Below are 12,660 nucleotides of genomic sequence, written 5' to 3'. Positions count from 1 at the left end.
TAAAACAATTTAACTGTCAACAGAAAGGTCACTTCATGTGAGTGCAGGTGCAGGAGCGGTGTGGAGGAAGGTGGCTTTAAATCAGCTTTGTAATTTCCCCACTTCAGCTGGCTCATCACAAGGTGGATCTGCTGGAAGGATCAGACAAGCTTTAGCCTGCTTTAAATTCTGCCTTCTGCCAATGGTTCTTAGGTGATGTGAGGGCTATTGAGCAGGGCATTGGAAAGAGCTGACTCTGAAAGTTTTCTGCACTTGGACCTTCCAAGAAAAGGACCCCTCACTTGTAGGCACTGCTGCTTTTTATGGAGAATCACACACGTGCCTGGAACTTTACCAGAAAAGAGCAAGTGAAAAGTTCCTGCCCTGAGGATCTTGTAAGTGATATATATAATATGGAAATGTAAAGGCTGTGAGCTACCATAGCAAGGACACGTGGCTTACAGCTGAGCAAGAATGTGCTTACTGTTGTTTCCCTTATTAATTTAAAAAACTTTACCCAGTTTGTTCACTTTGAACTAATTCTGAGATATATGGTCAGCAATGAAAAGCCGGAAGACCAGGGTCCAAAAGAAGATGCTCTTGGTAATGAGGCTGTCACTGTCATGAGACTCCTGCTGGAATTCCTGGCTCTCGCCCTTGGACAACTTTATGAGATCAGTATAAGTACATCCACTACCTGCACAAGTTCCCATGGATCACTGTCTCTATACTATAGTTAAGCAGAATAAATCATGGTATAGGAAAATAAGCTTATTATGCTATCAATATATCAATGAATACATCATTTCACTGTATCTGACTATTGGGAAAGGGGAAAATTGTACACTTCCAACTCCTCATCTTCAAGACATGATTTCCATACTGAATGCAAGAAGTGGTCCAGGTGAGAACAAGTAACACAATCAGAAGAGATGGGACCAGAGCCTTGCTCTGTCTGTTGAGTATCCAGAGTCCTGTCAGGAGGAACAAGTGATGTGTGCGTTACAGGGGTGCAATGCCCATTTCAGCTGTTGCAGGATGGTAGCTCTTCTGTTCTAAAGCCATGCTGAAATGCTCTCTGCATTCCCGAGCAGCTGACAAAACACTGGTTAATCTCTCTCTTAGCAGAGATTTAATAAGTTCAGCAGTAGTTAGCAAAGTCCAGACTGACCCCGAGTTGTGATGCTTTAATTACAGTCTCTCATATTTAATTTCTCTTTTTAGTCTCAGTAAACACGTTCCTAAGCTTGTCCAATCAATTGTGACAAAGGTTAGGTACACTGGGAGCAGAAAACCTCAACCAGGGAAATAAGAAAGAGGATGCCAGCACCTCCAAGCCAGCAAATTCAAGACTGCTCTTACATTATTAACTGTTGATGTCTATTTTAGAGGACTAAACCTGACCTATAGCAACACACTTAGTATTGTAAAGACACAAATTACTTCTGCTCCAAAGAACTTAAAAATAAGGTTTTTTTCTTTTTATATACTCTTTTATTTTAAAAAGGCAGATACTTGCATTTTCAAAAATTGTTTGTGCACTGGAAGTTAGCAGTGGACTTAAAGCCTACCTGCTGGAAGTAAATTATTTAGGCAGACAGGCACTTAGCTACCTACGTGCAAGGATTAATACCTGCAATTAATCCCTGGTACAATTACAGCCTGTGCAGACACAAATCTGGATCCCTAGCTTTATCCACTGCAGGTTAAATAATTCACAGCTTCCATTGCTTCCTTGGGAAGTTCGTCCACAGGGTGAAAATCGTACCATTTTTCCTCCTTGTTCATGGGTGAACAACAACAATAAAGTGCCTTACCATCCATTGATAATGGCTTCCAAGCAGTATGATGGGGTCAGCGCCTGCACTGCTTATGAAAATAACTGCTTTCCTAATACTGGTACCAGACCAGGCCTAACAGGCCAGCAAAGGCTGTTTTACACATCTCTCTGGAAGTTTTTATTTTAATGGATTTCATCTATCAAATTGTTGTTTCTCACTCCAGACATGGCAAACAGGGCCCTTATTTCAGATGAATACAGTCTGCTTTGCTTACTCCTAAGGCTAGCTTTTTATAGGGTTGGATTGTACAGGGGGAGATGAGGAACTCAAAGGAAATATTTGACTTATTCATTGTTTGAGATGATGCATTTTCTTTCCAGCATACCTGCACTCAGGTAAGTCCAGAACTTGCTAACTGTAGCTGAACCCTTTGTCTAAAGGGGGTTACACAAGGACAGCATACGAGACTGCAAATTCTCTCCTTCTTTGAAGGGAAGATATTCTGAGCACTACTGTAACAAACCTTTTTCAGATCACACAGGGTGCCAATCAAAACAGTAAGTCTTCAATAGTGACCAAAAGCAAAGGAGAGGGATGTAGAGCACCAGTTTGTTTCCATTCATGCAAGATGATGCACCAAGGATGTGGCTCACAAAGCACAAAGGAGAACGCAACCCAAACAGAAGATTCCCTTATTCATATTATATACTTTGTTCCCGAATTTCTGAACGGCAGCTTTCTCCCTCCAGCTGGCCGTGCCAGTGCCTATATTGACTACGCTGGATAAATTTCACATTGATTCAAAAAGCAATTACATAATTCTGAGAAGAAAAATCCATCAAGAATTATCAAATCCAGAACAGTATCTGAAAAGCAAGTTGTTAGAGGCCAGAAGCAGACATAGGAGGAAGGACCATAATACACTTGCACTGTTCTTACAGTTTTGGATGATTCTACCACCATAATCATTGTTTTCCTCTCCTGCAGTAGATCCTCCCTTAACTTGAACTGTGAATATTTTGACATAGGGACAGGCACTTGCACAGCCTCAGCTCAATCAAGCCCTGCTCCTATATCCGGATACCAGCACAATATTGTCAGTAGTACAAATTACCAATGCAGAAATGTAGGCTCAAATAATGTTCATAAACTCCATATTAGGTTCGCTTGAAGAATTATAATACTAAGAGCCAGTTATTCCTATTAAGAAATAGGAGTATCATAGTTAAAATATGTTTAATGTGTCACATTAGCTTGAAGTAATAACTTTATTAACATGGATTTAGAAACAGCTTAGAGTTTTTCTTCTGGATGCCCTCACTCACAGTATCTTCAAGTCATCTTCCACTTGTTTATTGCACATGCAGGCTCTCACCACAGAAATTATCCTGAGCACAAGTAAACTCCTCTCCAAACATTTATCCGGAAAGATGTGTTTTTTATAGACAAGTTGGTCAGCTCTGTGAGAGGTGCAGCCTTAGCTATGACAGGGTGCTCTGCTCCAAGGAGCTGCAGGTGACAGTCAGTGCTGAAACTTCTTTTAAAATGAGAACAAAAATGTGGGTGCAGAGGTTAAAATAAAAAAAAAAAGAAAAGGAAAAAAAAAAAGAAAAGGTCTGAACCTAGGAACAGACTTTTTTTTTTTGTCAGGATACTGTGTCCTGCTGAGATAAGAGAAAACGGATAAAGGAGGATTCTAAACAGTGAAGAAATGGGAATGTTAACAGAGTATCAGTGGATAGGCTTAGTGAGGTTTATCAGATTTGGATAAAAGAGAGGATAGCTATCAATCCTCCACAAGCTCTCAGAGTTTAAATGGCTAACACATTTGTTCTCATCCATGAGGAAAACACCTTAATTTGACAAGCAACCTCACTGAAAATGCTCCCACTACAGTCATTCAGTAGTGCCTCCTGTCTCCTCAAAGTGAGTTTAATGCTTCTGAAAGGTGCTGAGTCGACAGATCTTAGGACTGAAAGCTTCTGAGGTTTGCATCCACCCAGGAAGCTCCAAGTTTGCCTGTCAGTGCCTTTCTGCCTGGTCCTCTGGCCAGAGAACGGCTCATCCCACATTTAGACTCAGCAGCAGCCCCTCGGCAGAGATTGCCCATGTGCACCCACCGAGGCAGCAGCCTATGTGGGGACAACACTCAGTCATAGGGAACTAGATGAAAGTCACTAATTCATTTCACATGAGTTACCCAACAACCATCAGAAGATGGTAGTTTGTCCTTGGATTGAATTTCCATTTTAAGAACCTGCATGTGCACTAAAACTGGAAGATAAGCAAGACTAGAGATGCTGAAACATCCAGAAGAGAAACACTCAGCTATTTCTAAAGCCATTAATAGCATCATTATGCTGAAATTATGTGGCATTCAGAACATATTTACATTCATTTTGGGGGTTACCTAGAGCCTTGAAAAAAAGAAGTTCAAAGCAATTTCAAGTAGATTTTTATTACAAATAAAAGACTCCATGAGACAATTCCTACTGGTGTAAGCAGCAGCAGCATTAAATTAGTGGAGGCAGCCACCAGTGTAAAAATTGTTTTAATTTCACTAACTCATATTGGGAAAAGAATAATTTTTTCAATAGCAGTTACAATTATCTTCTGAATTTGTCTCTAATTCAAGCCTCCCATTCAAAGGAAAAAAAAATGCATACGCTATAGAGAGAACACTAAGAGTTTCATACAGAAAATCAATAAAAGACTTTTGACAACTGCCAAAACATCATTAGCTTAAAGGACACAGGACCAGGAGTCTAAGCACATCACCAACTTACCACGTCGTAATAATTTATAACTTAGGAATTGTCCATGCACATGCACTTAATTCCACGTGAAACAGGAGGCAACGTAAGGCAAACCTATACCTTTTCCTTGCGAGCCAATCCAACTGGAACTATGCCGTACAGGCTCAGCACAACCACAGTAACCTGTTACTGTTACCCCAGACCTCTGAGTCATGTGCAATATGGAATGGAGATGTTTTGAAAAACTTTGTGTCTAATCTGTGGTTAATTGAATTAGTGAGTTGCATCCAGCCTTCATACTGAGCTTCATACATAACAAACCACACACTGGGTTTCATTACCAAGAGTGAGGCCAGGAGGTTGAGGGACGTGATTATTCTCCCCTAGCTGGTACTTGTTAGGTCGTATCTGAAATACTATGTCCGGTTTTGTGCCACCCTGACAGTACACGAAAGGCATTTGCAACCTGGAGAGGGTCCAGTGGAAGTCCATCAAGACTGGTTATGGTGCTGGAGCACGTGATATAAAAGGAGGGGCTGAGGGAAATGGGTTTGGTTAACCTGGAGAAGGTTAGAGGGAGGTCTTACTGCAATTTTCCAATATCTAAAGGGGTGATACAACGAAGCTGGAGGCCAACTCTTCTCAGAATTGCACAGCAAAAGGAGAAGAGGCAATGGCCACAAGTTGTGACAAAGGAAAAAGTAAAAAAGGACAAAGAAAAAATATTTTTACAATGAGTGGCTAAACACCGGAAGAGGTTGCTCAGACAGTAAAATCTTTGGTAAGATTTTGTTTGATAAAGCTGACTGCAAAGAAATAAGTTTATCCACGTGTTTTACTCAGAACCACAAAATGTTCACATAAAACATATTTCATTACACAACTTCAATGAAAAGAAATAACGCGGATTATTAACTGGCTAGGTATTAGAGCCCAAAATTCGGTTTTCAAATGAAGAAACATCAATGTGTGCTTGCATGTAATCATTCAACCCTTTCACCCGTAATCTGGAAGTAAAAATAACGTTGCTGATATCATGTGCAACACCAGAAATATTGATGGATGGGTGAATAACTACACAGAGCATGAAATAGCTCCTTAATAGTCTGGGACCATTTGCACACAAAGAATTTAATAAAGACAGAGTTATGTAAGAACAGTATTAGAAAGCTGATTTTACTTCTGCACCGACTGGTAAGACTGATATTCCCTAAGTTCCGGTGGTCTGTATAAAAAGAAAGTTGGAAAATCAGCTGGGATACCGAAAGGAGCCACAAAAATGAGTCAAGCATTCATTCAAAAGAAAGTATTTGACAACAAGAAGCATAAAGAACTAAATATGTTTAGTCTATCAAAAAGACAGTTTGAGAAATGGCTTGATTACACAGTGTAGGAGTTTTCACAGAGGGCAAACACCGTTAAAGAGCTCTTTCATTCAGCAGAGAAAGGCCTAATAAAAGGCAATGGCCGTTTAGGGACTGAATTTAAAACAGTTACAGTAAATAGTATATCATTCTCATTCTCTCTCTGTCCAATGAAACCAACAAGCTATTAATAAAGAAATGTCCAGGCCTATCTATTATATCCCAGCAGAAGCTAGCCTTAGTCTATAGGGCTACAATCTGCAGGAGGAAGGACATGGCAGTAAGCTGCTGAGCTACCACAGAGGAACGTTTGAACATTGTTATTAAGTCCTTACCACATCATCTGGGTATTAACCCTGACAACCATGTTCCCAAGTGACTAACTATATTCTGCTACAGTAGTAAAAGAATACTTAATTCTCCACAGACTTCACTTTATATTCTCCAGCCAGCTCCAACTGGAGAATTCTTCTTTCCTCTCTTCTTCTAAAATTCACTACTTACCACTGCAAATGTAGAGTGAATGAATTTGCTGGCAGGAAAAGTCATCCCTGTACATGCAATTTGTAATAGTCACTCTAGGACTTTTATTGTCCTAAAGGGAGATGTTGCATACATATTAAAGTATTACTCTAACTCACCAGGAGTGCAACCAGCCTCATCAATACCACTTTCACAATCCTTCTGCCCATCACATCTCCAGGATGACGGGATACATTTGTTGCTTAAGTCTCCACAGCTAATTTTTTCAGCTGGACATACTTGCTTGGCTGGAAGAATAAAATAAAGAAAAAAACCCCAAGTTAAACATAATTCTAGACATTGCTAACATTGTTTGCACTTTTTTATTTTATATGGCTCAATCCTGAGACATATTGTAATGAAATCCCAAGTCATCACTGATTTTGAGGTATGGCTGCTTACATGTCCCGTATGCGTTCCCCAAAAAAGATCACAATACTTTTACATGGGGTGAAAAAGAAAGGGGGGGGGGCAGCGGCAAGAAAAGCGCCACTGTTTATTTCAACAAAACTCCAGAAACTTAACTTTAAACTCAAAGGAATTAGGGGAGAGGAACAGAAGTCAGATTTGTATGCAACTTCTCCTACTTAGCATTTCCTTGCAGGTAGGCTCTTGCTTCCGGCTGTCCCAGTGGCACCAAGTTGCAACAAAGTGTGCATAGAGCCCATGGCTCTTTACACACACTTGGGGCCTAGTGGCCCTTTCCCACCTTCTCCTTGCCATCTCAGTCTGTGCGTGGGCTAGAAGTGCCCAGCTTTGTGCTGTGACCTTCCTCTCTGCAACATGCTGCTGCCTCTTGAATCAGGTGTCCTTGCACAGGCTTCCCCAGAAACAAGGACCTTCCTGTCCTTCCAGCCTGTGCCTGACCCAGCCAATCCTTTACAGGAATGTAACTGTACAGGAACATGCAAATAAAACAAATACCACCCCTCACTCTTATTTTCAGGCTTAACTCAACCAAAATGAACTTACAGAGTTCAATAGATCAACAGGGATTTCAACTAAGAACCTAGGGCTGGTTGAAGGACTGCTGGAATACTCAGTGTAAGTAATGCTCAATACAGCAACAGCACTGCCTGTTTGTGACTGCCTCAAACCCCCAGTACGCTGTGCTTTTGCTATTAAAACACTAGCACCCTGCACACAGCAGCAGTAGTACTGGACAAAACTACTCTGAAAATGCTACCTCAAATTAAGTCAGGAAAAACAAATTGCCTAATTTTAATATAAGGGTTTACTTACATGTTTGGTATTGCAAGGCAATTTCTAAATTTAATGATCTAGGCAGATTATGGTCAGTAAACCTGGGGAAAAAGTGGCAAGCATAAGCATGAACTCACACACGTTAAGCAAACTTAACCATAACTACCTAAATTAACAGTGACTGTGATCTAACATGGAGACACAGGAAGACCTGCAGAAGCAAAACCCCCAGTACATGCAAGAATACAGCTATGAAAAAAAATCTGCCAAATTTATCTGGAACCAAGTAAGCTGTGAAGCTCATTCTCTTATAACTATTTTGCATTGCCAAAATTCCTTTTTTTTTTTTCCTCCATACCAGTGTAAAGATCAACAGATCTATGTTTATTGTGACAAAGCTGCTCGAATGCATAATGTTCCACAGTTTAAACAATTGTTTAGTATTCTGGAATCATCACCCAGTTTGGTGGGATTTGCTTATTAAACAGACCAATTTCTCTCTTCAAAAAATTACATGTTTTCAAATAGTTCTTCCATTGGTATTAATGATGATAACGCTATATATGGCGGTAGATCTACTGAAAAGGGAGGAACCTAAATTCTGAATTAAAACTTTCACATTACCCTGCCCTGGTAAAGATATTTATGCAAAGTCAAACAGCTTCCCAAGTGCTGAGCAAAAGAGGGTGAAAATTATACCTCTCCCTTTCCACCTGCACAAGAAGGCTGTAGAGGTGCATCTTACAGCCCCAAAGCATCAATCAGAGACTTCGAAAGCAGTGCCATTTAATCCCAGAATTTCTCTGCCTTAGCACCTTGAAGTGCCGTAAGAAGCAGTTTCTAGAAGCTGTAGGCAATCAATATATCAAGAAAAATTAGGTCCTGCCACAGACAGACAGTTAATAACAGATGTAATGAAGTTTTATAACCCTCAGGCAAGACAGCATTTTTGTTGAAATTTGCTCACTGCATACCTAAATAACATTTATGAATGTTGCATGATCTGCAGAGTCAGGGGAAAAAGGGATCCTCACTTAGGCTTTTTGATTATTTTACCAGCAGGTCAGTAATAAAAATCACCTGACATTGGAAAGGCTCCACAACACCACCCCACTGGGATCAACACATCTGCCAGCTCAGATCAGTGCCCTGCCACAGGCCAGGACCCATGTCCTACATTTTCCCCTCGGCCCTGGTCCCTCTAAACTGTACGTTTATAATGCACAACTGCAGGGACGCTCCGTGGCACTGAGCACTCGCGTCTTTCCACAGAAGTCAGATAGCATGTCTGAAAACCAGGTCACTTGCCAACTGTGCAAAATGGTGTAAAACAAGGTGCTTGCCCTCACCCTCGAGGAAGCTGGCATGCCTCACTGCAGCCGAGCTGCTCTGGACACCATCCCCTGAGTTGTATGCTGGGGTGCACCATCCTTAAATATGCCCAAGTAATATTCATGGATACAGAAAGAAAAACAAATTCTGTGGCAGCTGTTTGGCAACCAGCAGCCCCCTCAAACAAGATAAAAATGGAGTTAAATGGTCCATTTGGCCTAGAAGCACCACATCCTCTCAGCACAGAGGGCTCGCACCCCAAAAATACCACTTCTGCCAGCCTTACCCTGCCCTCACATGCATAGGTGTGAGTCTGGGGAACACTGCGTGGAAAAATAAAAATGTGCAGCCAAGTCACCGTAACTTACTTTTTTTTGTTTTTTAAACCTCTGTACAGAGCCACACAAGGATTACAGACTGCACTCTGGCAGGAGGAGCCTACAGGGGCCAGGGAAGGCAGGCGCCAGAGGCCTCACCTCACTGCCATCAGCCCCTCTGAGGAGAAAGGTGGCAACTTGAAGAAGACAGCAAATTCTGGGAAAGGGACATGGATGGCCAACAGTCCACACATATGAGGCAGCACAGGAGGCCTGGGGATGCGAGAGAGGCACAATGCCAGGCTGCAGAGAAGGGACCCCAACCCCAACAGCAGGGCTGTCTTGTCTTCTGAGAGACTGGCCAAGCAGCATCTGTGAAAACAGGGCTTTTTGCCACAAATACCGTACAGAAGGATGACGTGACTGGGGTCTCCAGCAGCTACCTGGGCTTTGCATTCCTCCATCTAGGCCTCCAAAGCCTCTCAGCTCTGAAGCGCGCAGCTCCATGGCCACCAAAACCCAGCTGCCCTCTCCCAAATGGCTTCACCACCAAACCCTGGCTGCTGAGGAGCCGCTTCAGAGGGCCAGGCAGATGGGAGTTTGCTGCTGGGGCAAGGAGGTCACAGCTCCCCCTACCCTGCACATGGCTGCACAAGACAGCACTCTCACCCTGCTGAGCCCCTCTCCTCCCCCCCCCATTCAATTCAAGGTTGGGCCCTGTGATGAGGTTTGCCTCTAGGCCACCCCATGCTCTAAAACAAGTTTTTACCATAAGCAAACACATGCTTAGAATATATGAGAAAAATAACTTTCCTCGCTAGATTTATTACTCCAAATGGATTTCCATGCTTTTGCACTTTGAAAGTTTGTCTCCTGTCTGCATTTGTGCAGTGCATTTAAGAACAAAGTTTGCATTGGACTGGCATACTGGGAAAACTGGGAGACCAAAGTAAGTCACGAAGACATTTGTTCATCAGGTTATTGGTCCACATCCCAAAAAATTGTTCTTCTTGCTATGGTGATGGAAAGGAAAATTTGTTTTGGTGCCAAGTAGGACCAGCTTTTTCATCCTCATAGTAAATCTCCATTGAGAACTAAGTGGGTCAAGACAGGTGAGAACACTTTCCACACACCTGATTTTGAAGAAGGTGAAATATAATTATAAAATGGTATCATAACACACTGGGATCATTAACCAGCAAAAAGGTTATTTATTGGTCACAGTTTAAGTATGGGCATTACTTTTTCTTGGCTGCTGTAGGCAGATGCTTAATAGCTTTGGGAAGCTGAAAGGTTTGGAAAGGTATGGACAGAAGAGTCCTATTTATGGAAAGCAATCTCTGTGTTAATCATCTCGCTGACAGAGTAATTACAGACATTTAAAAAAATGTAAATCAAAGCTTGAACTTGCAGGGATGCAGCAACAGAAGCTGCTGTTGGTCACAGTTCATCAAATCTCTGTGTTCCAGTGGTTTCTGCACCGAAGCAATTGTTGCATGGAAGCCAACAACTTGTAAGCACTGGCAGATAACAGACAGGAGATCTTGCATAAAACTCAAAGCAAAATTTTGATGAAAATACTTCTGCATTATTTCAGCAAGTTGCGTTCTCCCCCCGCCCCCAGAAATGCTGCAGCAGTGCAAGTGGACTCAATGTTGTTGTCCACACTATGAAACAGGCTTTTAGCTACTGCAATCCAGAACTTAACGTTTCTGTTTCTGCATACTGCTTACATAAACCCAGGCCTTTTGGGCTTACATGACCAAAATGTTTACTTCCTACTTTCTTCTTCATCCACCCAGAAAGGAAAGGGTTAGCACTGTATGTGACGGTGAGTGCTCTTACCCTGGATATATTCTGGACCAATGCGAGTTATAGCAAGATCTGCCTTTTCAGAAAAGCACCATTAAACAACTTGGTTGAAATGTCAGACACATCAAGACAATTTATCACAATGAACTGCAAATGCCAAGGATGGACAACAATGGTTTATTTATAAGGAGACAAGAGCAAAGACGACAAGAAGGTTCCATTTACTCACTACCGCCAATGGCACATTCTTCTTTTTCTTTACAGGAGGCTACAAAGTCTTTCAGAGAACCATAGAGCCTAACTGGCGCCCCACTGTTTGCTTCCTCTTGTGCCACTGCTGTGCTTTTCAGGCTCCGGACATCATGTATATTCAAGAAAGCCCAAGAAAACAGAATTGATTTACTTTCAGAAGACCATTTGTCAGGTTCTCACCAAACAGGTACTCTAAGAGCATACACAAAATGTAATTAAGCAGCTTCTACTGGTGGGAAACCCACAAGACTTTTCATCAGCAGACTGAAAAGAACGCCCTTTGTGGAAAAACATCATCTTACAGGTCTGAACAGTTCTATATCTGCTGAAATAAATCCCCATCCTCTCCAAACTGCCCCCCGTGTTTTTCTCCAGGTTCTTCAGAAGAAAAATCCCAACCCAAAACTTCATTCTGCAACAGAGAAAATACCACACTAAAATGGTTTAATCCATTTCTGACAGGCCAATAAATTGTTCCTGCAAAACTTCCACTACTACCTTTATTATGAAACTTAAAATTCCTACCTCCCTCTTTCCTCCAGCAATGGTTTAGTGTGGTTTTTGTTTTTGTTTTTTTTAAAGGAATAGTTTTTAACAAGGACCTCCTCTCCTCAAATATTGCACTTAAATCTTCTTTTGTCATAGCTGGCAGTCCTATCTCAGAGATGTACCAACAACAAAATAAATGTCCATACCTGCCCGTGTACAGGACTAGTACCTCTATGTTTCCAGCCAAAACAAGCACAAATGTTAAACAAGGAACTGTTCAGAAGAGAGGAAGGGAGCTGACAGGTAGAGATTGCTTAGGGAAATTCAGAAATCAGAGTTCCCAATTCCTGGAGATTTGCAATTCGGAAAAACATCTCAGTCACAAGTTTGCACATATAGTCATTTTTTTTATACACACACACCTATATAATGTATATCCCAGCCTACACTCACTCCTGACACATCTGATACTTTCCCACTGAAGTATTCAGGGTGCATAAGAAACATTTCAAAATCCATCTTGACTTAAATTACTATCACAGCTGAAGGTGTGTCTGCACTGGTATTTTCCTTCCCTTGCCTCTTCTCCCACCTCAGCGTGGGTGCTAGGAACACTGGCTTCTACCCTGTTCACCCACTAGTTCACTCCGTAGCTCAGGACAAGTTGATGTTGCCTTAGTTTACTTCACTTAACTCTGCAAGACACATCAGATTTTCTGCTAAAGAGTGTTATATAATCATATTTGTTACATTTAGTTAATCTCCCTTATCTCCTCCTTGTGCCAAGCTAAGTCCAAACCAAACAATATCAAACAAGAGCCTCTTTTACAGTGAGAAGTGTTTGCATGGGGAC

At 41.7% G+C, this 12,660-nt stretch overlaps 1 protein-coding gene across 4 annotated transcripts in view; it reads right to left on the bottom strand.

The window, feature by feature from the left end:
• Window positions 1–12,660, bottom strand: part of LRP8 (LDL receptor related protein 8) — a 206,908-nt gene that overhangs the window by 37,770 nt on the left and 156,478 nt on the right. For all 4 annotated transcript variants that reach the window (XM_076340176.1, XM_076340177.1, XM_076340178.1 and 1 more), the window contains exon 4: window positions 6,522–6,650. In XM_076340176.1, coding sequence (XP_076196291.1) covers window positions 6,522–6,650 — 129 coding nt within the window. The remainder of the gene's footprint in view (window positions 1–6,521; window positions 6,651–12,660) is intronic.

The sequence above is a fragment of the Aptenodytes patagonicus genome, chromosome 5, assembly GCF_965638725.1.
Source record: "Aptenodytes patagonicus chromosome 5, bAptPat1.pri.cur, whole genome shotgun sequence".
In the NCBI taxonomy this organism is placed as follows: Eukaryota; Metazoa; Chordata; class Aves; order Sphenisciformes; family Spheniscidae; genus Aptenodytes; species Aptenodytes patagonicus.
Note: the sequence above shows the minus strand (reverse complement) of the source record. Positions and strands in the feature narration are given on the sequence as shown.